The sequence below is a fragment of the Diospyros lotus genome, chromosome 9 (genome assembly GCF_014633365.1).
Source record: "Diospyros lotus cultivar Yz01 chromosome 9, ASM1463336v1, whole genome shotgun sequence".
NCBI lineage: Eukaryota > Viridiplantae > Streptophyta > Magnoliopsida > Ericales > Ebenaceae > Diospyros > Diospyros lotus.
Genome location: NC_068346.1, coordinates 14,084,476 through 14,112,319, shown reverse-complemented (window position 1 = coordinate 14,112,319; position 27,844 = coordinate 14,084,476). Strand labels below are relative to the sequence as shown.

Here is a 27,844-nt window from a genome sequence, read left to right as displayed (position 1 = left end):
TTCACTTATACTACTCACTCGTGCACCTTTTCACATTGCTCCCACAGACTCTATTCACACATGACACCTCGATATACTACATCATATTATATCTTTACTACTTCATGAATTGTACTGACTTAGATATCGAAGGGCCCGCAAGGGAGAAATTCTCTCATGTCTTTTGATTGTCTTCTGTCTTACAGACCCTCCTGTAATTTACTTGTAGACTGTACATACATGCTTTGGAGACCCATTCAAGGCCTGCCTTCCTAATGCTCAATCCTCCTACTCTTTTGATGTTCCACTCCTGTGTTCCCCCAGACAATAGGTCGAGCCTTAGATTGTCGATCTCTTCCGGTGGTTTCCTACCTCGTCCTTCTCGCGCGAGCCCCACTGACTGTTTGCTAAGGTTTCCGAACAAATAAATTCTAATTCTTGTATCCCTAAAACACAATATCTTACATTGATATATATATATATATATTATTTAATTATATATTAAAACCTTATATTAAAAAACCCAAATAAAATATATTCTCATAAACTTAACATAATTATGATATCTCTTGCCTCTTACTCTTGCTAACAGTAAACTACTATAGTATTCTTTATTACTTAATATATTAAAATAATTTAAAATATTATAATCATTACTTTTTAGGTAGAGTTTTTTATTAATAAGTTGTTGTAAGGTTATTAAAATTGTGAAAATAAATTTGTTAGAATAATATACATTAAATATGTAAAAGAATGTAATTAAATAAAAAATCTTAAAAAATATGAATAAGGTACAAAAATAAAAATAAAAATAAAAATAAAAAATAAATACAAAAACAGATTTAAAAGGAAAATTCCATATAGGTAGCATCTCGCTACATATCTTTTCACCCTCACAGGGCATTTAGTATAAAAGAAGTTTTTAAATTCATAAGATTCATGATTGCTAAAAATACTCTTGAGAATCTTTGATTTTTATGATTTATATAATTCTATATTTAATTAGTTTTAAATATTTATAGAAACATTGAATATTTTTTTATGAAAATTTTTATATTTGGTTTAAATGTAACATTCTTGAGAATTCATGTTATTTTTTTAAAATTATTCTTATTTAATTTTTTATTTAAAAGTAATAAATTTTTTCTATTATAAAATTATTGAGATCAACAATCTTTTAGAAAGTAAAAAAAATTATATTATAATATACATAATATATATATATATATATATTTGTAAGAAAAAAATTATGATAGAGATAATCGTCAAAGAACTATAAAATTATAAGAAGATAAGGGATGTTTTAATTTTTTTATTTGTTAAAAACTTTTTGGAGTCAGAATTCAAGATTCCCAACTCTCAGAAATTTGTTTTATAAAAAAGGTTATGAAAAATAAATTTTAGTAATGCTATTTTTTTAAAATTCTTCTTTAAAAAAATTATATCAAATATAAAAATATAGATATCAGCCTAATATTCTAAAGAATCCAACAACTTTTCTTTTACCAAACACCCCTCCCCTCTTCCCAATGCCTTAAACAATCTGACACGTTTTTTTTGAAGGGATTTTTATTTTCTTCGCCAACGCCAGCCCCAACTCCCAACTCCTTCGCAGTCTGTCCAATTGTCCGTTCTCGCCCTTTTTAAACACGCAAAGAAACTGCCACTCTGAGCCATTTTCCCACACCATCTCATATCCAGCACAACTGGAGCGATTCCCATCCTCTGAATCTGAAATTTCATTCCATTCTAGGGTTTAACACCACCACCATGTCCAATTTCCTCTCGATTGCCCCAAACTTGGTGCTCTCGCCATTTCCCGACCGAACCAAGCCTGGAAATTCACTTCTCCATCGAACCCAGTTTCTTGGTTCATCGAGCCAGAGGCCCTTCCTTCGCGGCACTCTAGCTGTGGCCAGGTTCGAGTTGAATCGGGCGCCGTTTCTCGATCCTGATGGTGCGGAGGCCCTGCTTCGGGGCGTTCTTGGGCGAGCCGAAGGATTGCTCTTCACGATTGCCGATGCTACCGTCTCCTCATCGTCGCCGGCGGCTTCGGATGCGGCCACGAGCGTTAAGCAGAGTGGCGATTGGCTCTCTGGGATTACTTATTACATGGAAAGTGTTCTTAAGGTGAGCATGTTGGCTGAGGCAAATCAACAAACTCCTGATGAGTTGCTGTTTTGCCAGCTGTTGTGTTTGCCCGTTTTTGAAGTGGCTAAAAACAAAAGGCCAATTTGGCTTAGTTAGTATAAGAGGTGAATCATCAAGCGCTTGATTGGAAACCAATGTCTGAAGTGGTAGGGTTTTTTAGGTAGTCCATGTTTGATTCATATAAACACGAAGGTCAAAATCATGAGTGAGTGTAAGGGGCAAATCATCAAACACCTGGCTAGCAAGCAAACCAGTAGAGCTGAACTTTTAAACGTAGGTACAACTTTCCAACTTTGCCACTCATTTTTTGCAAGTTAATTAGAGCCAAATCGAAAAAAAAAAAAAAAAAGCCACATAAGTAATCTAATATGCAAATTATTGAATCCTTAATAGTGACCAAACTAGTAGAGAATTTTGATTGTGGAAAGGCCAGGATGAACTTGAAGTTGAAGAATTGAACAACTATCAGAACGTTGATGCGTTAAAACCTCAATTTTTTTATATATGGAACAATTTAAGCAAATATGAGCATCAGGTATTCAATCTTGAAGCATCTTGAAGTTTTCCATTTCTCAGCTCGAGTATGGTAGCAATACTGTCCTTTTGTCAAGATGATCTCAAATCCCATTTAAGCACAGTGCTGTCATGGGCACATGTGGTGGGGAAGTTCTGCTAGTAAAGTGCTAAATTCAATCTCTTTAGTCCTTTGTTTTTCATTTTTCAAGATGAAGGAAAGTGGAGATGAAGAAGGTATTTTTTTTTTGAGTTGCATTAATAATTGACATATTGTGTTAGGTTTAAATGCGGTTTATATTCTTATTTTTGTTAATTTCCTTGATTGTCAGGTCATTTAAAGATTTAAACTTTCTTATGAGCACTTCTTGTTGTCTTCATGGAACAATTTCTTACATACAGCTCTTTTAGATAGCTGTTGGTTTTTTTTTGGTCACCCTTTCCCTTATCTTTTTCAGAAGTACAAAGTCCTAACTAAAAGTCCCACTCCCCCCTCTCTGGAAAAAGAAAAGAATTGAATTTTGGTTACCAAATCTATGAAAAAGCTACTCTATGACTGCCTGAAAGCTGCAGGTTTGTTCATTGTTAGTTGGTGTCGGACCACCTATCACTTGTCATTTGTAACTATGAATCAATTGTTTCTCTATGGTAATGTTTTTTGTTTTCTTTATTCCTACTACTCTACTCTAATATGATTATTAGTTGCATGCACATAAATGTCTAATCACTCTTTAAGGAGGTTGTCTCTGAGAGATTGAAGTATCATTTTTGATATATTCTGTGCTACTGTTTATCGCCTTGGTTGAACCCTTTTTCTTGCAAAATTTGTGCCTTGCTTGCTAGGTATTTGTAACTGAGTAGTTTGATGTTGCTTTGTTTTGTTTTGGTCTTGATCAGGATGTTATTGGGATAACTATTTTAGTCATTATGGAACTCCCAACTAATTACATTGAAAGAAAACTTTTATTTAAAGTTTGTGTATAATTTTTCAACTCTTGAATTGATGTGCCTCCAAAATCATACAGATTCTCTCTCTCTCTCTCTTCCCCCCCCCCCCTATTTATTCTTTATTTATTTTTTGACCTTTTCAGGTTTTGAAGGATGGATTGTCTGCTTTACACATTCCTTATTCTTATGGTTTCGCCATTATTCTCCTAACTGTGCTTGTTAAGGCTGCCACCTTTCCATTGACAAAGAAACAGGTTTCTTAATTTTTAGTAAATTTTAATTCATCCTTTTTTTTTTTTTTTTTTTGCATTATCACCTTTCGTTTTTCTTGTTTTCATTAAGCTGATGAATTGAGTTTCTCAAATTTGAACTGTTTCTTTAAGTTGGAAAAGGTTTTCCATGTACATCATCTTCAAGTTGTGCTGAAGTGGCAATTAAATGTTTTATACCATCAGGTGGAATCTGCAATGGCAATGAGATCCCTGCAACCTCAAATAAAGGCTATTCAGCAACGGTACGCGGGAGATCAGGTTACATTTCATGCTGTTGTTTTGCTGGAGTGTTTTCTTCTTACCCCCTGACTTCTTATGCATGATCTGACTTATAAAATAGCACATACAAGCACACATATAGGGAGGGAGATTAAGCATATAGATGCTTGGTGAAAATTTTATTATCTAAGGTTTTTTGTTGACCAGTTGTGGCTCCATGTCAAGCTTCATATCCAATATAATGGCCATCTAGCATTACAACAACAACAACAACATATCCAGCCTTTATCCCATTATGTGGGGTCGGCTACATGAATTCTAGACTTCCATGTATTTCTGTCTTTTGTCATATCCTCATTTAGATCCATATATTTCATATCAAATTTTAATGTCTCTCCCAAAGTCTTCTTGGGTCTACCTCTACCTCTTTTTGTGACTAATTGTTCCATTTCATCAACTCCCCTCACAGGAGCGTCTCTTAGTCTCCTTCTCACATGACCAAACCATCTTAGTTTAGTTTCTCTCATCTTCTCCTCGATTGGCACTACTCCTACCTTATTACGAATAACTTCATTTCTAATTTTATCATTTCTTGTATGTCCGCACATCCATCTTAACATCCTCATCTCCGCTACACTCATCTTTTGTTAATGCTGGTATTTGACTGCCCAACATTCTGAGTCATACAGCAAGACTGGTCTTATAGCTGTCCTATAAAATTTTCCTTTCAATTTTAATGGGATTTTACCATCACATAACACCCCCGATGCATTTCTCCATTTTAGCCAACCTGCCTTAATTCTATGTGCGACATCCTCGTGGATTTCTCCATCTTTTTGAATCACTGATCCCAAATATCGAAAATGGTCTTTTCTTTGTAAGATTTGGTCTTCTAATTTTATTATAACATCATCCACTCCTGCATTTTTACTAAATTTGCATTCCATATATTCTGGTTTCTTTCTACTTAATTTAAATCCCTTAGATTCTAAATTGTTTCTCCACAACTCAAGCTTAGTGTTCACTCCTTCTTTTGTTTCATCCACCAACACTATGTCGTCTGCAAATAGCATACACCATGGCACATCTGTCTGAATATCTTTAGTGAGTTCATCCATTACTAGGGCAAATAAGTATGGGCTTAGTGCAAAATCTTGATGCAGTCCTATTGTAGTTGTAAATGGTTTAGTATCCCCTCCGCATGTTCTAACCCTTGTCTCTACACCATGATACATGTCCTTAAGGGCTTGACATTAAAAGAAACGAATTAGTTTCTTAGTCTGACCTCTAGTGGGCGTGCCATCAAAAGAAATAAATAGATTCTCACGCTTACATTGAGTTGAGATTTTGAGACTACCGGCTAACTAATAAACGCTCATCTTATTCTAGTCACCAGTGTAATAATGCCTTTTTTGGACCGTTGAAATAGTGTCATGACCCAAGGAACAATAGAATGGTATCATTGTAATAAGGTTGCACTAGTTTGTTAGGATATTTTTCTCTTTTTGTCTTTTCCCTTCTGTCTTGTAGCTTAGGTGGTTGGAGAGCTTTGTTTGGTAGCTAAATGAGGCTATATATATATTGCCTTAGCTATAGGAAGTAGGCATGATGAAAATGAATTGAAAACTCTATTTCTCTCTAATATATCTCTCTCTTTCTCGATGATCTCCTCCCTTATCTCTTGTTGTTCTCTCCCTCCCAACTGATTTCTCCCCCAAGTTCTTCTCTTAATATTCTCGATCTTCCTCTCATACCCTAGCTCATCCCTAAGGATCATGACAAATTGGTATTAGAGCCGTACCATCCTTGGCTGTGATTTGGTTGTGACTTCGATTTGAGGGTGAATCCGATTGGAGCTCAGTGGTGTGTTGCTCATTTGGATCGGAAGGCGATTATGACCAGAGCCAATTGTTCCTCAGTTGTAAATTCAATCGTTCTTGTAAGTGAGTTGGCCAATTTTTGTCGGCCGTAATTCCGTCGCTGATTCATAGCGGAGCCAGCGACCTCTGTTAATCGCAATAGAACTGACGGTTTGGGCAGCTGAACAGAGATGGGTCGACCGGCCGGCACATCGGAGGCGACGCGAATGGATGGTCATTCATGAGAGGCGACAGTTTGTCGAAGGTGACGCGGGCCAACATGCGCTCGTGATTGTAGCGGACGAAGAGTGTGGACGTCCTGAGGCAATTTCGAGTCCATCGGAGGTTGACGTAGACAGCCAAGAGGTCGTGACTGGGAAGGGGTGACGCGGTTTGGTTGGGCGACTGGAGGTTGATACGGGCGGCCAAGAGATTGCGACTGTTGCAGGAGTTCCGAGCGATCATGATTGTGCAGTGGGTTTCTGGTGATCCTAGTTTGGGCGAGGAAGTGGGCGTCGCGGCCATTGTCAAATTATAGCCGGTGATTGGGCAGAGCCAGAGGAAGGAAGCTTTGATGCATCACGGGCTGGGCTGTCATTGGCAAGAAGTTTGTGATTGGCAGCAATCGTGACTGGAGCGAACAGATAGTGAAGCTTCCGACTGGTGCGTTGCTGGTGCTGCAACTAACTTGCCATAAGCTAAAGCAGATTCAAGGCCAGGTGATTGTGAACTGGATGGCGTCACAGAGAGGGGCGGCTTGTAGGAGGCTGATTAAATCTTTGGCCATTGAATTGGATCTGGACAAATCTAGGTAGAATCGCTTAAATTTCGAAGCAACTTGAAGCAGTGCAGGAGATGGGTGATTTTCGGAAAATTGATTCCGATGCCTGGGATGATAGATGGTTGTCGTAGCACTGAGGTTTGGAGTTCGAGAGGCAGACTTCATCAGCAAGCTAACTAGGTGAATTCTGATCCGTTTAGACTATTACCGGGCAACATGGTTAATTTCCAAGCGATAGAACAACCCTCGGTTTGGACATGTGAATTTGGGATGCGAAGCAAGGTGGACAGAGTTCCAGTTTCTTGGCATGTGGCTGGTTTCACTCGTGAAAGTTTTGCCAAGATAGATAATATACACGTGAGGCCGTGGGAGACTCAATTGTAACAGAAGAATGTTGCATCTTCGGTGGGGTGTCCTATTCGGGAAGCTAGGGGAGGCAGTTCACACATGAGGCAATTAGAGCCTCGATGACAACAGAAGAAGGCTGCATTTTCAGTTGGCAACAGCAAGAATCATGATCATTTTATCTAGAAGAATCAAGCAAAGGAAATGTGGAATAGGGAGCCTAGTCAAATTGATAAAAAACCCAATAACGGGATACATGAAGCGTGCAAGGAATTCGGATGTATGTTACACGAAAAATTGCGAGAGTTCGCAATGATACTTACTAAGAAGTATCATTACAACTTTCCCATTGAATTCTTCGAGGATTATCATGGGAGTCTTAACAAAGGGGACTTTCTTAAAATGGAGCAATCGAAAAATGAGTACCTTGATGTAGGCTTAGGAATTGACAAGGAAGATGGATGTAACAACAATGCTGGCAGCGACATCAGGGGCTTGGTCCAGGGTGTTTGGACAAAAGGAGCATTAAAGGAACACACCGATCCCCTTGAAAAAGAAGTTCTTGATAAAGATGTTCCAAATGATAATCATGGAAGTCCTAAACTAGAGCTGAATGGTGCAGCCAGTTGGATGACAGGGATAACAGGAGGCAGCAAGGAGTTTCTGGAATTGGAGAGGAATTCTCCTGCTGAGTATTGAAGGCAAGTCGGCAATTTGCCATTGCTGCATTTCCAGGATGTTGCTGGAAGTTTTGTAGTAAAATATGGCAGTGGGTTGCATGGAAATGAAATCACGGCAGCTAGGAATATGTGCTTACCTATGGAAGTTCTAGGGAAACTTAGGCTTGGGATTGATCTTGGGCACTTAAGAACAAAGAAGAAGAAGAGGCCTAGAAGGAGAAAGAAAGAAAGGAAGATAAATTAGCTAGAAAAGGTGGGAATTGGATGAAGCAATGGCTACTTACTGCAAGTTCTTGGGGACAAGAACTCTCTTAAGAAGGGGGGAATGTCATGACCCAAGAAACAATAGAAGGGCATCATTGTAATAAAGTTGCAATAGTTTGTTAGGATATTTTTCTCTTTTTGTCTTTTCCCTTTTGTCTTGTAGCTTAGGTGGTTGGAGAGCTTTGTTTGGTAGCTAAATGAGGCTGTATATATATTGCCTTAGCTATAGGAAGTAGGCATGATGAAAATGAATTGAAAACTCTATTTCTCTCTAATATTTCTCTCTCTTTCTCGATGATCTCCTCCCTTATCTCTTGCTGTTCTCTTCCTCCCAACTGATTTCTCCCCCAAGTTCTTCTCTTAATATTCTCGATCTTTCTCTCATACCCTAGCTCATCCCCAAGGATCATGACAAATAGCTGAAGCTTTTTGTCTGGTTAATAATTACATGTGAAGTTGTTTTCTTAGTATTGTTTAACCTATTTGGATTAACTTGAACTTTTGGCAAAATAACTGCTTTGGAACTAATAGTTCATTCTATTGTTCATAAGCCTACTGTCAGATCCTTGAATTTGACAAGGGAATTCTCGACCGAATTGGCGAGAATGGGGAAGAGAATTTGGGGGAAATGTAGGGAGAGAAAGAAGAACAAAGAATGATAGAGGGAAGGATCGAAAGAAGAGAGAGAATTTGGAGGTGGGGAATCGGAAATATCTCAAATGTATTAATCAATGCCCTTGAATTATGCTGGATCAATCTTATATACTAATCCAAATAGTAGTGATTTGGCACCAATAGGGCTGCCAAATATTCAAATCAAGTACAACTGAAGGCACCTTCTGGGTGCAATTGCTGGTTACTTCTAACTACAACTGGTTCAATCAAAACTAACAGTAGGTACAAACAAAAGAAATACATCTATTATCTATTACTACCATACCCTTGGGGACATGACAATTTCTCCCCTCCATGGGAGAGTCCCAATCTCCAAGAACTTGCAGCAACTGATCCATTGCTTCAGCCAATCTCGACCTGCTCTTCTTTTTCATCCTCCCATCCTTCTATATTTAGTAACTATTTCCTGCACTTGTGGCTTGGGCTAAATTTTTCTCCACACTGATAGCACAACCCTGCCTATCTCCTTTGTTCCACCAAAAGAGAATTGGCTAAATTAGGGTTAGTATGAACCCTATGATTTGGATTTCCTTCCAGCTGCCAACTGTTTGTAGGATGAATTTTGGTTAGGAGCTAGTGTTTTTGCATAAGGGCTTCCACGGTCATTTTGTGTAATTGTGCACTTTTTGCAGCATGTTTGTCAGATCGTGGCTGAAGCATCTTTATGGTAGGCCTCAATTCTTCACTCAAGCTATTGATGAAGCTTCAGATGAAGTAACCCTCAGTCATATGTGGATTAAGGATCAACACAAGTGAATTCAGCTCCTCAAACTTGAGCTGATAGGCCTGCATTGACCCTTTCCTGTCATAACTTGTTGAATTCCTCCACCAGGACCACCACATTCATCATACTTCTATCTCCAAATCTCTCACACAAGTCTTCTACGAAGCTTGCCCAATGGCAACCATCCGTAACCCGGATCCACCCTTGGAACCATGCTGTAAGAGTCTCACTTGGACAGGGGTGAATTCTCCTTGAATTGGGGAAATTGAGAGGGAAGAACACATAGAATTGAGAGGGAATAGACGAGAGAGAGAAAAAAGAAGAGAATTAGGCAGGAGAAATGATATTGGTATTGATCTTCAATCCTTTGGGGCGTGGTATCAGTGTGTTTATATACTGATCCGGCTCCTTCTAGTGGCACCAAGTGAAGAAGAATGCCAACATTTGGTGTATCATGCAAGGGTTTTGTCGGCTTTCAAAAACTTTTTCCGAAAACACATACAAGCACAATGGAAGAAAATCAAGAATCATCTTGGAAGACTCGGTTTCCAATGACTATATGCAAACCAAACCATAGAGGGATCAAAAATATACCTCATTGTTGGTCTGGATTTGAAGTAGAGGTTGGATATCCTCTTGGGCAGCAACCTTTGCTCTCCACGCAGCTCCCAAATAGCACCTCAGGTGACTAACCCGACCCTTGAAAACACGAGGGGCCTAGTTGGTCCACGCTCCTAGTGGTGGATGAGACCAACAAGAATGCCTATGTGCTAGCCAGGCTTCTTGTTTGTGATTAAACAAAAATTGGGTTCAATGGAATGGGGATTCCATAACAATAACAGTCTCACTATTATCTTGGAATTGCTACAATAGCAATGAAAGAACAAGGAGCAATGGAGATGGGGTTCAAGGGCTTTGAAATGAGAAAGAAAACGAGCTACCAAGAGAGAATCGCACACACAAAAGGCACCAAAAGCTCTTCTCATTTTCTTCTTCATTCCTTTATATATGCAGACTCAAAAATCCTAATCGTCCCAAAATAGTACAAACAATGAGGGGAGAGAGAGGAGACAAGGGAGAGACAAGTCATAACCCTCTAATTGCATGCCGTCCTCCCTTCGTCCTTCCCAGCCACGCGTCGTCCGATTTGGTTGCAGAAACGACAAAAGATCGTGCTGAATCGCGACCCTCGGTGATAAAAACGGTTGACAGTTATAAGAAATTGTTGACCATTTGGCATGAGACTATTGACTGGTTCTCAACTTGTCGATTGGCTCTCGCCTTTTGATCTGGTCGATAGCCTCCAAGGCTTGTCGACCATTTTTGGCCTTTTTGTCCTAGTTTCTAGAAATTGCATTTAAGCCTGCCATTAACTCTTAATGACCCTTTCATCATATGATGAAACCAAGGTCCCTGCTAACTCTTAACAACATGCATGTTAACTCTTGACAGTTGCTCCTATTAATAACCTTTAGAACTCGATCTGTTAACTCTTAACAGTGACACCATTAACTCTTAATGATGATTTTAACTTTAATCGCTTAGTCAATCATCACACTTGGATATGCACGTGACCTTCTGGGTTCACTATTAAGCAGCAATCAGGACACGTCAAACCCCTTTGACGCCGACCAAATATTTTGGTCTATAACGAGGATCTCTCCATCTCCTCCATGTATCCTGAAGGGTAAAATTAATAAATAGTCACTGAACTTTAAAGTTGTAATTATTTGCTCATTCAACTTTAAATTGTAACCATTTACTCACTCAACTTTACTCATTGTTAACCATCCATTACTCGTTATAACTCCGTTAAATATTATAAACGAAAAATACTAATAGAATCTGACGTGGCTAACGGAATCTAACGTAGCAAAAATAAATTTAACAAACACTCATTGAACTTTAAAAATGTAACTAATTACTCACTGAACTTTGCTCAACGTTAACCATCAATTACCACGTTACATCACCGTTTGATATTGAAAAACACCCATTACATCATCATTTTATCTTGAAACATATTAAAAACTTTTTATATGTTTTTAAGATCACTTACTTTTCAAACCAAAAGTTAAAAATTAAATTAATAATTTAAATTAAAAAAATTACTGATGCAAATCAAAAGTAAACAAAAAATCTATTTAAATTTTTTTATCTCCATTACGAACAACGAAATTCACAAAAAAAAATATTCAATAATGAGATCAATAGCCAAAAACTAATTACAAAAATCGTATTTCTAAGAAAATGATATCATATGCATTTTTTTGTATAGAAGAAATACGATTTTTGTAATTAGTTTTTGACTTTTGGTCTCATTATTGAATACTTTTTTTTGTGAATTTCATTATTCGTAATGAAGGTAAAAAAATTTAAATAGATTTTTTTTTTACTTTTGATTTGCATCAATAATTTTTTTAATTTAAATTATTAGTTTAGTTTTTGACTTTTGGTTTGAAAAGTAAGTGATCTTAAATGTATATAAAAAAATTTTAATATGTTTCAAGATAAAACGGTGATGTAACAGGTGTTTTTCAAGAGCAAACGGTGATGTAACGGGTGATAGATGGTTAACGTTGAGCAAAATTCAGTGAGTAATTAGTTACATTTTTAAAGTTCAGTGAGTGTTTGTTAAATTTACTTTTGTCACGTCAGATTCTGTTAGTCACGTTAGATTCCGTTAGTATTTTCCGTTTATAATATTTAACGGAGTTATAACGAGTGATGGATGGTTAATGATAAATAAAGTTGAGTGAGTAAATGATTACAATTTAAAGTTGAGTGAGCAAATAATTACAACTTTAAAGTTCAGTGACTATTTATTAATTTTACCCGTATCCTGAAAGACGTTGATTGATAACTAGTATTATGTCAGGGCGATCCTACCAGTAATGGAGTCTTACTTCAAAGAGAATCTATTTGGGCTTTCGATTCTCATGTACTATAATCATTCCATCGACTAACATTCTGATCGAGTGAGAGTCATGGATTGATCAAACTCACTAACTCGATAGTTATGCCAAGAATGGTGTGGTGTGATTGAGATGACACATCGAAATTTTTTTCGATATTAGGAACACTTTCCAATCAAGTGTATCCTGCACAGGGGTTTTTATAATCAAAACCACCACTAATTGCATAGGATGTTCACTTTACGATGGAGGTCAGTGGATCCCATTAGCAATCACCTGCCTCTATACGCCTTTGCACAGAGACCACACAGTGCATCTCCCACTCGGTAATCAGATAGTTCTTAGTAAAGGCAAATCTCTGGCATCGACATACAGGGCACCTATGTTGCCTTTGGTCTAAGGACCAGTAACATTATCAATGCCTGTGATCAAGGTTGTTAAAATCGAGATTTTAAGTGGGATCGAATGAGGGATCATAAAATCAAATCGTGAACTTGGATTGTAAAATCGTAAGATTTTAGAGACAATTAAAAATATCATTTAATCTATGTAAATATAAGTTTGTAATAACATAATTTTATAAAAATGAATTAATATTACTTAATAACATGATTATTTCAACCTTATTCCTTATTATAAATGAAATACATGTTACCTATTTCAAAATAACTTCATCTATCAATTTCAAAAATATTAAATAATATGAAATTTCTAAATATTAAGTCTATTTATCATCATTCGTGCATCCATAATAAAAAATTTGAATATTAGTTCATATAATGTAAATTGTCAAAAGTCATATGAGTCATAACCTAATATAAATAAAAACAACACACATTGGTAAACTTTTACATTACAAGTAATAATTTAATAAAAGCTTCAATAAACATTCAATTCTTTAAGGAGACCAACAATAATTCACTTTCAAATTAAGAAGACCAACAATAATCAAATTAATGAAGGTAGACAAAGTAGAAACAGATAAAGCTGTGGTGGTAGGAATCACCGAATCAGACCAACAAAATGTAAAATAAGAAACAGATGAACCTGTATACCTCTTTAAGCTGAATCGACGACGGTGCCAAGGAAGCGAGCACAGAAACATCAATTCGTGTTTGTGAATCAACGTTGGCTCAGCTAACAGTTTGTGTTTGTGAATCGACAACAACACTGAGCAATTAAAGTTGTGAATCGACGGCGACACTAAGCATTGAGCAATTGAAATTGTGAATCGATAGCAATACTAAGCACCGAGCAACCATGCGACAAGGGGGAATGACAGAAGGCTGTGACGAAGGTGTTTGAGAGATTTAAGAGTTCGCAGAGGATAAAGGCATCCCTCGAATCATAATTAATATTATGTTAGCTAGAGATGGTTCCATCTCTAGACGAAAATTTTTCCGTCTCTATCCTTTCTGTGCATGAAAGTTGAAATCAATAAAATTATTGTCCAACTCGGGATTCTACTGATTGTACCGAGTTGAATCGAGATTCACTCCGATTCTACTACAATTTATGTTTTATATGGGCGTTGAGTCGTTTAGATTTGATACGTAAAATCGTAAAATTGTTAAGAGTTGAATCGAGATTTTAACAACCATGTCTGCGATGGATCATAGATCCTCCCAGCCATGTAATTTATCACGTGCGTCACATTCAGTAGATGTTCAACTAACATTTGCCCACATGTCTATTATATCCATCTTATAGATTATGACATGCGACTCACCATCCTTTATCATTAGTATCTTATGCTAATCAAAGGTAATAACCCATGTGCCAATTTGTAATCAATTAATCATAGCCCACTTCTGAGAAATCTAAGGACTAAGAATACTATTAAGAAATCTTTAATCCGAAAGTTTTTGTCACATATTCTTAACACTTAAAATAAGATTTTCACTAGGAAATCTAATGGCTCATTCATATAAATTGATTGGAAAGTTATGAATGAAGATATGACTTTAAAATATGAAAATATATTTTATTATATTTGCAATAATTACATCATTAGTCCCTTAATTATATATATGCTAGAAGCCACCTAAATCCAGCATTTAGGGCACTAACACCAACACCAAGGCCCACTAGATCAACAATAATATGAGTAGTTTGAATTTTAAATTCAGGCCTAACCCCCTAACTACTCTTCCCGCCTAAACAATCAATTAATCCAATTTCCCCCCAATTATTACAATTGTATGCCCGTGATAATTACCCCTCCCTTTAGCAGCTTCTTGTCCTCAAGAAGGTTAGAGTAGTCCGGCCACCTTAGGGAATTGCTTGAGCATGTTGGGGAGGTACTCCCAAGTGTTGTTTTCTGGGTGAAGATTGGACCATCTCACAAAGACTTGTGTTAGGAGGGCTCTTTGTCGGTATATGATCCTTTTGTCAAGGATGGTCATGGGTTCTGCGGCCTCAGTAGGGTTTGGGAGTAAGAGAGGCGAGGCTGTGCTCACTAAATTGGCTCTTACTGATTTCTTCAATGAGGACACATGGAACACCGAGTGTATCTGGGAGTTTGGGGGTAGTTGAAGCTTGTAAGCTGCCTTTCCAATCCTGGCTACAATGGGGTAGGGCCCAAAGTACCTTCGACTGAGCTTGGAGTGCTGTCCCAGGGCTAGAGCCTTTAGATGAGCCTATCTAAGTCTCAGGTAGACTTCTTCTCCTTCCACAAATTCTCTGTCACTACACTTCTTATCTGCATGTTGCTTGGTTCTGTTCTGAGCATGGGCCAATTCCCTCTATAAAACCTTGAGCACTTGTTGCCTCTGCTGTAGATAGGAGTCCATTGTGTCTATTGTGGTTTCTCCTGATATAGTAGGGAGTTGAGGGGGTTTATACCCATATAAAGCTTTGAAGGGAGTCATCTTGATAGAACTGTGATGGCAAGTATTGTACCACCACTGAGCCAATGATAACCACCGGTGCCATTCCTTAGGCTGCAAGAAGCATAGGCATCTCAAGTGGGTCTCCAAGCATTGGTTCACCTATTTAGTCTAACCATCGGACTCGGGGTGATAAGCTAAGGACATATGCAACTTGGCCCCCAGCTCCTTGAACAACTCCTTCCAGAAGAGATTGGTAAATACCTTGTCCCTATCAGATACAATGGATTGGGGCACTCCATGCAATTGCACCACCCTATCTAGGAAAGAGCGTGCTACCTCTTGAGTAGTGAAGGGGTGGGTTAACCCGATGAAAGACTGGTAAATACCTTGTCCCTATCAGATATGATGGATTGGGGCACTCCATGCAATTGCACCACCCTATCTAGGAAAGAGCGTGCTACCTCCTGAGCAGCGAAGGGGTGGGTCAACCCGATAAAATGAGAGAATTTAGTGAGTCTATCCACTACAACCAAAATGCAATCCTTCCCCTCAGACTTTGGGATCCCTTCCACAAAGTCCATAGATATGTTAAAGACCATGCTTGAGTAGGTATAGGGAGTGGTTGCAGTAGCCTAGGGGCTGCTACTGTTTCTGTCTTGCACCTCCTACAAGTATCACAATGAAGCACATACTCCACTACCCACTTCTTCAATCGTGGCCAACAGAATAGTTGCTTGACCCACTGGTAAGTATTTTGCATTCCAAAATAGCCCCCAAGTGGGGATCCATGGAGTGTGTCCAAGATCTTCCTCTTTAAGGCCTCACTGTCCCCAATGACTAACTTTCCCTGATACCTCAACACTCCATTCTTGATGGTAAACCTTGGTCTCGTGGTAGGGTCTAGAATGAGCTGTTCCATAATCCCCTTTGTCCCCTCATCCTGTTCATAGCTAGCACTGACCTCTTGATGCTAGTCAGGGACAACCGCTATAATAGAGGTCACCATGGCTTCTTTGGTTTATCTGGATAAGGCATCAATTGCCTTATTCGGCGCTGATTGCTATCGCTTCAGATCAACAATCCTCCAGTTCAGAAACCTCAATTTGCTGGAACTGCCTGTCTCAGCATCGCCTTTCAATTCCGAACAAAAATACCAACACTCGCAGCCGAGAGCCAATCCTCCTGCTTGGCCTTCAAAATTTGATCTGAGAGTCACTTGCTCATTCAGAATCTGCTACTGGAGGCTGCAGCCAGAAATCGTTGGAATAACAACCGGAATAGTAGGAATCACCGCCAAGAATCATTGGCTCTTATACCAATTGTTAAATCCTTGATTCTGACAAGGGAATTCTCAACCAAATTGGCGAGAATGGGGAAGGGAATTAGGGGGAAATGAAGGGAAATGTAGGGAGTGAAAGCAGAACAGAGAAAGATAGAGGGAAGGATCGAGAGAAGAGAGAGAATTTGGAGGTGGGAAATCAAAAATATCTCATATGTATTAACCGATGCCCTTGAATTATGCTGGATCAGTCTTTTATACCGATCCAGATAGCAATTGTTTGGCACCAATAGGGCTTCCAAATATTCAAATCAAGTACAACTGAAGGCTGCTGCCTTCTAGGTACAACTGTTGGTTACTTCTAAGTACAACCTGTTCAATCAAAACTAACAGCAGGTACAAGCAAAAGAAATACATCTATTATCTATTACTACTATACCCTTGGGGACATGACACCTGCAACATCAGATGATTCTTTTATTTTCCTTTAAAGAGCCAATATTGGTTGAAAACACGGTGGCTGAGGCTCCTACACATCTATGTAATTGCAGGAGAGGATCCAGCTCGAAACTGCTCGGTTATATAAACTAGCTGGCATAAATCCACTGGCAGGTACATATATTGCTTATTGCTAGTAGTCGTTTTTTTGTTGTGGATGGGTTTGATGGCATATACGTATTCATGAAACCTCAGCTGTTTAATTGTGAAATCATTCTGAATTGATATTGTATTAATGAAAGAAACATATTATGTACCATATATGTTGATTTGGAATCATGAAAAGGAATCCCCATTCCTTTTTCAGCTTAAGAGCCCAAGAGCTGAAGGGATTTTGTGTGCTTTTGTTTTCCTATCAAACTTAACGAATGTAAGTAGTTTGTCACATCATTGCTATCGGTACAAATGTTTGCAATTAATACTAATTTGCAAAAATTGACTGGACTACCGAATGGAACCCTTTGTTGCTATTTGTGTCAAATCATGACCTTCATCTTGTAAGAAATATAGCCCTTTTCCCAGTAGGAGCCTATTTGGTAATAATGATCAGTTTTATTCTCTTGCTGTCTTGTGCTAAATTTTAATTGTAAACTTAGAACTACTTTATTGTTACCCAAAAATAGCACTTAGAAGAAGGCCGCACTTCCGTGTTGGATACCAGCAGCCGTTGAATACTTCCTAATATTGTGATAGACGTTTGTTCAGATTTGTCCTATGATCTTATAATTACATAGAATGGCACACTCTTTGGATACTTGGTGACGGAAGTGTTATGGGAATGGATGTCCATTCTTAATACATGTACAGAACACATTTTATCGTTGAAGATTCCAAAAATTCTTAGTGAAGAAAATATGGGTTTGTACATATTAATTTCCCTTCTTTTAGGTTGTAAATTTGAAGAATTCTAAAGCCAAGAATTCCAATTTATTTATGGATATATATATCTAAAATGAATTTTAAGCTTATGTTATTCACAATCCTTTTTCAATAGGTAAAATGTGGAAATGCTGTTTTTCTTTGTTATTTTATTTATGAATGTATTTATAATATGTGAAATGAAGAAAGTTTCAGATGAGTTTATGTACACAGTGGAGATGGTAATAGGGGCAGGGATAAAAAAAATTTCATGTATATTAAGAAAAAAATTTATAATAACAACAATTTTACTAAGTATCACAACCCAACACAATTGTATTACTAAAGTAAATTAATTGGAGTGTTGATATAACTTTGTGTCACCACAAGTAAAGTTAGGTTGTCCTATCCTATTAAGTAGTGGCTATCTCTCCCCTTTAATTTCTATTTCATAAGACACCCAAATTTTGAGACACTCTCAAATTCTCCTTGCCAAAGCAAAAGCCAATTTTTTATTTTCTTGTTCTCCAAACATTAAAAAGCTTTCATTGCCATAGCTTTAAGCCTTCAAAGTTTAAAGCCTTCAATCTCTTCTGCAAAATGAACTACAGTAGATCTCAAACAAAAGTGACACTGTTGCACTATAGTAGACCTTGATCAAAAGCTTCAATTTCTTCAATTCTGTGATTGGCATGGTTTCCTTCTTCATTGAAAAAGGTTACTTTCTACTAGAATCTTATTTTCTCATATTCTTAACCTAGTTTCGGGCTTCACTCTTCAGCTAATTAAGATTTTTTTTGTAGTTTTTTTGTTTATTATACCTTTGTTTTTGTAATTTTATTCTGTTTTTCTTTTGACTCTTAGATTGTTTGAGACTTGAAAGTCATTGAACATACTTGAGACTATAATTTTTTCCCTTTTGGAAAAATTGGCATGCCAACGACGTCAAAAATAAATAATAAATGAAAAAATGGTAAAAAATGAGAATTCTACAAATTTTCACATGCTTGTTCAAGATTCTACGAGCTTTAAACCAACAACTTGCCTTCTGAACTGAACATCTACATTGTAAACTTTTGTTTTTATCTTACAAATTGTATTTTGATTAAGTATGTGCCAATATGTATGAACACATGTAGTTGTATTTATACATTTTCTTTGGACTCCCAAAACTTAATGTCACCCTCCGCCCCTGGTACATACATACATGCATATATTACCATATCAATGATGTACACATTTCACTGTGTCCTAGTATTTTTGTGAGAATTATTTATCATGTCTATTACCTTGTTTCTTAGCTTCTTAACCCCCCCCCTTCCTTCCTTCCCCTAAACTGTTCCAGGATGTCTGCCAACTCTAGCCACCATACCAGTCTGGATTGGGCTTTATAGGGCCCTATCAAATGTCGCAAATGAGGTAACATACTATGTGCTGTTTGAGTTCTTGTGGGCTTCATTCCTTCAGCTATCCCACCCCCATCCTCCGTGTTAATGATCTCTCATCTAATTTATGTGCCTTACAATATCAAGGGACTCCTGACAGAAGGCTTCTTCTGGATACCCTCCCTAGCTGGCCCAACAACAATTGCTTCTCGACAAAATGGAAGTGGCATCTCTTGGCTTTTTCCCTTTGTAGTAAGTTTTGCAACCATGTCACATTTATAACTTTCTTAGTTTGTGAAGCTGTATTACTATATGATTTTATAGGTAACTTCTCATCTAGGTTCTGTTCTTCACTGAAACTCTGCTATTATGTCATTTCTAAGTTAATTTGGAGTTAGTTTTGATAAGTTATTGCTTGTTGGAAGTTACAATTTCACAAGTTGCAGTTTCACAAATTATGATTTGTATTGATGCTGTAAATTCTGCCCATGATAGTGTGGGAGCGCCTAATATCATTTGCCCTTAAGTCAGAAATGTCTCATTGTTGAGGCTGTAACCCATATCCTAAATTAGGATGACTTGTTTATGTTACACTAGCATCTCTGGTGGCCCTGCACTATGTTTTTATTACTCATATAATATGCCTTTGATTATTCTGATCCTTGGATACTCAAATCCCATTGCAGGATGGTCATCCTCCCCTTGGATGGTCAGATACATTGGCATATCTTGTATTGCCTGTGTTACTGGTTCTCTCACAGTACATCTCTGTCCAAATCATGCAGTCATCACAGGTTAGTTCCTTTGTAAATGATGTCTATGATCTTTTTTTCCACATCCCAAAATTACTTCTGTTTTATTTCATTGCTTCAACACTATGCTTATATCTTTTCATGGTGGGAATTGGTGTTTACAGCATATATAAATAGGTTTTAAGAGAATTCATGGGGAAAAATAATAAATGTATATATGATTGGTCACACTATTGTGGTTACTTAGATACTTCTTATGCAACATCCCTTGACTGAAAGGATAAAAGGATTGTCTGAATGAACTCTTTTTTTTTTTTAATGGATGAGTAATTGATGGAATTATGAATGACATTATTATATAATGGGTCTGTGACTTTCAGGGTAATGATCCAAACTTGAAGAGTTCTCAAGCTATTACGAAATTTCTGCCCTTAATGATTGGTTACTTTGCTCTTTCAGTTCCTTCTGGGTTAAGCCTTTATTGGTAAGCAAATTGGATGCCTCATTAATAATAACTGTAGCATTTTTTCTTAGAACTTTGTTCCATGATGAAGTTCATCTGGAAAACCTTTGTATTTAACCCAACCACTAGGTAGCTCAACTTCCATGATAACAGAACAACATTAGTTATGCTTTTGCAGGTTCACAAATAACATATTGAGCACAGCACAACAGGTCTTCCTCCAAAAACTGGGCGTGGCCAACAATCCCATCAGTAAGATTGGTGATAATATTATCAAGGAGAAGCAATCCCAAATTCAGGAGTCTGTCTTTGAAACAAGCACCACTAAGGTGGCTGGCGAGGGAAAGGTGAATAAAGACGGAATTCGTCCTGGGGAAAGGTTGATAATAATTGATTATTGTATCCCAAACACATTGTTGCTCTAGGAAATCTTTATTTTTTTGTCTTAAGCTACTGGTGCTTCCCAGGTTTAAACAAATAAAGGAACAAGAGGCAAGAAGAAGACAGCAGAGAGAGGCAGAACAGAGGAAAGCTGAACAAGCAACAGCTAATGTCACTCAGATGACTAATGGGGGACTTAAGAAAGAAGCTAATTCAGTTCAGAGGGAAAGTGGATCTGGGGCTGAGTCAAGCGATTCTAGGAATGGGAGTGGAAACTCCATGACTGGGATTACCAATTTGTCCAATACCAGGCATCAAGTTAATGGTGAGCTTTCAACTGTGGAATCAAAGGAAGATGGAAGTACTTCTATTCTTGAGGTGGAAAGCATTGATCTTTCTGTGAAGCTCGAGCATGGGAGAGGTGATCAAAATCCCCAAGAGCCTCCAGAGAAGGTAGCCTCATAAAGATATTTATTGAAGTTTAGAGAATTAACTACATCTAGACAGCCAGAGTTTTTGAATTTTTGTCTTTGTACAGTTAGATCCACTGCCTTTAAGAATCCTCTGGAGACACTTCCTTCTGTTACCTTTAGTTTACCACTGTAAGATTTTAAGGGCAATTCAGTAATTTAATTTGCTAAATGCATAGCACATAGGATGAATTATGGTGACGCCCTCCTAGGTTAGTTTTGGTCTTTGCACTGCCAAATCCACCACTTTTTATAATCTGAAGTTCAGGTTTTTGTTTTTGAAAATTCATTTTTTTTTTTTGGGTGTATATTTGTATATTCTGAAAATCTGAGTATTAGTTTTTGTCTATTTTTATTTTTTTTAGTCTATATGTTGCTGTACTTTGGAAACCCAAGAACATTATTTGTTTCCTTTTTCTTTTTCTTTTATCATTTTTGTGAAAATCTAAAATTCTCATTTTCATTTTATTTTATTTTGAAGTTCTGATTGGAATTTCATATAATTTTTTATGTTATTTTCTATTTTGCAAAAGATTATATACTTATGTGACTAATAGATTGTAATGTAATTCTTATAGTTATTTAATTTTAGTATTAGGGAAATATGGATTGAATCATTTTTTTTTTATCAGGACCTATGAAAGTTTTATGCGCTAGGATAGATACGATTGGATTCTACAGCTAAGTGTATGTAGTTTTATTTTGTATGCTATTATATCTTGGTATGATATGTGTAATAATTTTTGCATTAATATCCAAAGCATATTTGCTTGTGAATCCTTTTCTGAAGGAGAAGGGTTGTGTTAGGTAGTCGACAGCCAACGTAAAACTTAGTCGGATCCAAAACATGAACTCTAGACAAATTATGAAAAATCGTTTGGGCGTGGGCATAACCCTTCATAGTGACGAGCTACACTGCCCGCGTGTAGTGTCCAATGAGCTAGGGCCGCTACATCGGCGCCTAGATGTAGTGACAAATGAGCAAGGGTTCCCACATTTGCTTGGACGAACGTGGGTAAAGAAGTTAGTCCAAAATCAAAATCAAAACCAAAACCAAAAACAAAATCAAAATCAAAAACAAAATCAAATTCAATGTCAAAGCCAAAAACAAAATTATAGATTAAGGATTGGGTCATGGAACATAGGAACATTAACAGGCAAAGCTATGAAAGTGGTAGATTAATATTATGTGCCTTCAAGAGACGAGATGGGTAGAGAAAAAAGCAAAAATTTTGCCAAAAAATGGATATAAAATATGGTACACAAGAAATGATCGAGCAAAAAATGGAGTGGGGATTATTATGGATAAAAGCTTAGTAGATGAGGTAGTGGATGTAAAGAGAATAGGGGATAAGATTATTATGGTGAAGGTTATTCTAGGAAGAATGACTATGAATATCTTTAGTACATATGCACCACAAGCGGGGTTAGGTGAGGAGATAAAAGCAAAATTCTGGGAGGACCTAGAAGGACTCATACAAATGATACCAAGAGGAGAGAAAGTGATTATAGGAGATGACTTAAATGGTCACGTGGGTAGAGACGGAAACAGCTATAGAGAGGTACATGGAGGGTATAGATTCGGGGAAATTAATAATGAGGGTAAGTCTATTCTAGATTTTGCAATGGCATATGGGCTTATCATAACCAATACTAGGTTCAAAAAACGGGACGAACACTTAATCACATATAAAAATGTCACATCAAGCACTCAAATAGATTACTTCCTCATGAGACAAGAGGACCGGGTATGTTGTAAGGATTGTAAGGTGATACCGGAAGAGTGTTTGATTACTCAACATAGACTTCTAGTACTTGACGTCCAAGTAAGAAATTGGAAGAGAAAAAATCACATAAAACAAAATCCAAAAATCAGGTGGTGGGATTTAAAAGGGGAGAAACAACTAATCTTCAAAGAAAAATTAAGGGGTAGAAGAGAATGGAATGGAGAAGGACAAACAAACCAAATGTGGAGAGAAATGGAAGCACAGCAAAGGTAGTGCTTGGAGAGACAAATGGTAGAGCCCCTAACCTTAAGGAGTCTTGGTGGTGGAATGAAGAAGTACAATTGAAAATTAAAAATAAGAAAAATTGCTATAAGGCTGTATATCAGTGTAACAATGAAGAAAATCAAAAAAATTACAAAGAATCTAAAAAGGTAGCAAAAAAAGCTGTTAGTGAAGCAAGGTCAAAAGCATACGAGAATCTATATAAATGACTTGATACAAAAGATGGAGAAAGGGATATATATAAATTAGGTAAAGCAAGAGAAAGAAAAACAAGGGATTTAAATCAAGTGAAATGCATAAAAGATGAAAATCAAAATGTATTAGTGAATGAGGGAGCGATTAAGGAGAGATGGAATGAGTATTTCACAAAATTATTCAATGATGATGGCGACACAAGAGTTGGGTTGGGACATCTTAGTAACTTCGAAGGGAACGTGAGCTATATATTTTATCGACGCATAAGTCCAAATGAAATAAGACAAGCATTAAAAAAGATGAAAAATCATAAGGCGGTGGGACCAGATAATATACCAATAGAAGCATGGAAATGCATGAGAGAAGAGGGCATCTCCTGGCTAACGAAATTATTTAACGCGATTCTTAAATAAAAAAAAGATGCCAGATCAGTGGAGGAGGAATACTTTGGTTCCTATATATAAGAACAAAGGAGATGTTCAAAACTGTGAAAATTACAGAGGAATTAAGTTAATGAGCCATACCATGAAACTCTGGGAGAGAGTAATAGAGCAGAGGCTCAAAAAAGAAACAGAGGTTTCGGAAAATCAGTTTGGTTTCATGCTTGGTAAGTTAACAATGGAAGCTATATACCTACTGAGACGCCTAATGGAAAGGTATCAGGAGCATCAGAAGGACCTACATATGGTGTTTATAGATCTAGAAAATGCCTATGATAGGGTCCCTAGAGAAGTATTATGGAGGGTTTTAGAGAAGAAAGGAGTCCGAATAGTCTATATACAAGCCCTTAAGGACATGTATCATGGTGCAGAGACAAGGATCAGAACATGCGAAGGGGATACTGAATCGTTTAAAATTATAATAGGATTGCATCAAGGTTCTGGACTAAGTCCATACTTATTTGCTTTAGTAATGGATGAACTCACTAAAGATATTCAGACAAAGGTGCCATGGTGTATGCTTTTTGTAGATGACATAGTGTTGGTGGATGAAACAAAAGGAGTGAATACTAAGCTTGAGTTATGAAGAAACAATTTAGAATCTAAGGGATTTAAATTGAGCAGAAAGAAAACAGAATATATGGAATGTAAATTTAGTAAGAATGCAAGAGTGGAGGATGTTATAATAAAATTGGAAGACCAAATTTTACAAAGAAAAGATCATTTTAGATATTTGGGATCAGTGATTCAAAAAGATGGAGAAATTCACGAGGATATCACACATAGAATTAAGGCAAGTTGGCTAAAATGGAGAAATGCATCGGGGGTGTTATGTGATGGTAAAATCTCATTAAAATTGAAAGGAAAATTCTATAGGATAGCTATAAGACTAGTTTTGTTGTACGGCTCAGAATGTTGGGCAGTCAAATACCAGCATGAGCAAAAGACGAGCGTAGCGGAGATGAGGATGTTAAGATGGATGTGCGGTCATACAAGAAAAGATAAAATTAGAAATGAAGTTATCCGTAATAAGGTAGGAGTAGTGCCAATAGAGGAGAAGATGAGAGAGAATAGATTAAGATGGTTTGATCATGTGAAAAGGAGACCAAGAGACGCTCCTGTGAGGAGAGTGGATGAAATGGAACAATTAGTTAAAAAAATAGGTAGAGGTAGACCTAAAAAGACTTTGAGAGAAACATTAAAGTTTGATATGAAGTGTATGGACATCAATGAAGATATGACAAAAGACAGAAATACATGGAAGTCTAGAATTCATGTAGTTCCCACATAGTGGGATAAATGCTGGATATGTTGTTGTTGTATTAATAGTTCTATGTTGATGATTATTGTATACTAAAAGTTTGTTTATTTTGTTATTGTATGCTGGTTGCTATATTTTACTTGTATATTAAAATTTATATAATCATTGGTCATTTGTGAATTAAAAAAAAAAAAATCAGCGAGGGCATTATTGTCTGTTTGCAAATCTGCTTCTGAGGCTATCTCAATCCTTCATTACCTGTACAAAGGCTAAATCTCAGGAATTCTAGCTGCAGTTAACCCAAGTTTAGAAAATTGCTTTTTGATTGAATTTATAAGACAAATGTTGCATTATTGCTGGCATTCTCACAAGTTCCAACTTTTCCCCTTTTTTCATTCTATGATCTTAGTTTCCTCAGTTGGAACCCACTGTAGCACATAGGTGAATATTAAACTGCACCCACTTGCTTGTAAAAGAATAGATAATGAAAGTCCTCAATCCCTTTGGTGTGTGACAAGCAAATAGCATAAGTTTGAAAGGTGAAAAATATTTTGGATATAACTCGAGCAGAGATGAGGCAGCATGTATGGGTTAAAGTTAATTGCCAAGTCTTTGGCTGTATGGTTTCTTACCTGGTGTTGGGCATGGATTTTTGATGGGGGTACATGTCTAAAGTGTTGGACCCATGAGATTCTAGTTCTAAGGTGATTGGTAAATTTTATATGTCTAAGTAGCTATTGTGATAAGGATAAACTCTTCTTTAAAGCTTCTACTGCTTTCCCCTTCTCTGCAGAGTCTTCCCTGGTTGGGCGTATTCTTTGCTTTCTTATCCCTTCTGTTCTTGTCTCCTATTTTCTTCTTTTCTTTCTCCCTTTCTCTTTCCCTTCAGATTGTTCACTATCCTCAGCTTCTTCAATTATCCCTTGCTGTTGCCCTATTGTATTTATGTCCTATATATCATATTCTTTTATGACTGCTCTGTTTTTCTTTTCCTTGCTGTTACCGGATATTGTAGTACTGCATGACACATTTCCCATATCCTATTCCATGTGTCAAGTGTCTTATAATGGGTACTTCACATGCATTATCGTGTCTTCCAAGTGAAGGAGGGCCGTCTCTGTGGGGTTTCAAACTCTCAATGATCTTGATGGCAATGTCCGAAGGACGATTGACTAGGTCATATTAAGTACCTAGTGGTGGGGGTGATTCATGAACTGAATGTCTCTCCCTTCACAAATCCTAGAAGAGACCACGTAACTTTGAACTTGTGGGAAAATTTATGTTTCACTAATGCTTTTGATTAGGCTGCTTAGAAATATATTTCACATTGTTAGCATGCCCTTGGAGCAAGGGATCAAGTTGTCTTATAGCAAACCCTGTAATGGCAGGTTCTTACCTTCCCAAAATCTGTAATGGCAGCAGCCTTGTGCACTAACTAGGTTAGGTTGCTCTTTACCCTTGTTAGAATTTTGTCCTTGTGAGCTGATGGTATGGAACTTGTAAGCCAATATGTCTGCTTGCTGGTGATGGCCTTGAGACTAGGATTGTCAAGATCTTGTTCAAAGCTGGTGGAGGAATTGATTGAAGATAAAGAATCAGCATCTAGTTGAATTTTTCTTTCTTCCTAATTAGGTCATAACCATGTCTTTGAAATAGCAAAACAAGGCAGGTTGTCGATGCACTTAAAGTTGCCCATGACAAGGATGAACTCCATGAATTCCAATTGGAGAACTACTTTTGACATGGTATTCATTTCAGGGTTCTTTTAAATGTAAGTTGTGCGCTAGGGGTTTTGTTCTTTTTACTTGTCTGTTTATTATGATTTGATTTTTCCTTGGGAAACAATAATGTGTTAGTTATGGTAAAAATGAAGGCAAAACTGGTTATTATTGTGATTGGACTCTTTTGTTTGGTCTAAAGCTAGCAATTTCTTCTGTTGGGCATCCAGGTGATTGAAAGTCCCCACATTTAATGGTTTTATTGTGTAAAAAGTTAACAGCAATTTAACATAATCTCATTCATAACCCTTTTTCCAGGAAGAAGCAGTCGCATCCATAGGCAAGGTGGATGACAAGCTTTCTGGTGAAGATGTAGGCCAAGACAGAAGTGAGTAAGCCATAGAAATAGAAGTCGGCTCTTCCTGTTGGAACACATTTACAAGTTCACTCGCTGGCAAGTATATGTAGTTAATTTTATACCGATTGATGCAATAGTATGCAAGCAACTTGAAATGGATCCCTGCAATGGCAGAACCCCCTAGTTTAAGTCAACTTCTGAGGATTAGCAAACAATTAGAATGGAGCATGTTCTTTGCGGTCAGTGGGTTGCAGGATTATCTGGTAAATTATCGTCAACGTGGACGGATATTGGGGTTAGTGAAGTTTTGAAGGGAGTTTCTTGTAATTGTAAGTTGAGAATAATGTAAAAAGTGCCATCACCAAGGCTCTCTAGTTTGATTTCTGAACCCTTGATTTACTTGTATGATTGACAATAAAACCTAGTTATTTATGCTGGAAGAAAGTTGTAATGAAATTTCTGGTTGAGAACATTCGTGGGTCCTTTTTTGTTTTTGTTTTATAATTATTACGAATAGGGTGGTTCATTTATGTTTTGCATTGGCTCAAGCCTCTTAACTAAAACTATTAGGCAGATTGTGACAGAAGGCAGGTTGGTCTGGAAAAAAACCCATCCTCTTTG

The 27,844-nt window shown here is 37.2% G+C and overlaps 1 protein-coding gene across 1 annotated transcript; it reads left to right on the top strand.

The window, feature by feature from the left end:
• Positions 1-1,573: 1,573 nt before the first annotated feature.
• Positions 1,574-27,695, top strand: LOC127809825 (ALBINO3-like protein 1, chloroplastic). The gene is made up of 11 exons (XM_052348956.1): positions 1,574-2,109; positions 3,735-3,845; positions 4,047-4,121; positions 16,987-17,047; positions 19,137-19,210; positions 19,324-19,428; positions 19,863-19,970; positions 20,309-20,412; positions 20,570-20,770; positions 20,859-21,225; positions 27,184-27,695. The coding sequence occupies exons 1-11, from the start codon at positions 1,750-1,752 to the stop codon at positions 27,259-27,261; spliced, it is 1,644 nt and encodes a 547-aa protein (XP_052204916.1). The 5' UTR covers positions 1,574-1,749; the 3' UTR covers positions 27,262-27,695.
• The last annotated feature ends 149 nt before the right edge of the window (positions 27,696-27,844 follow it).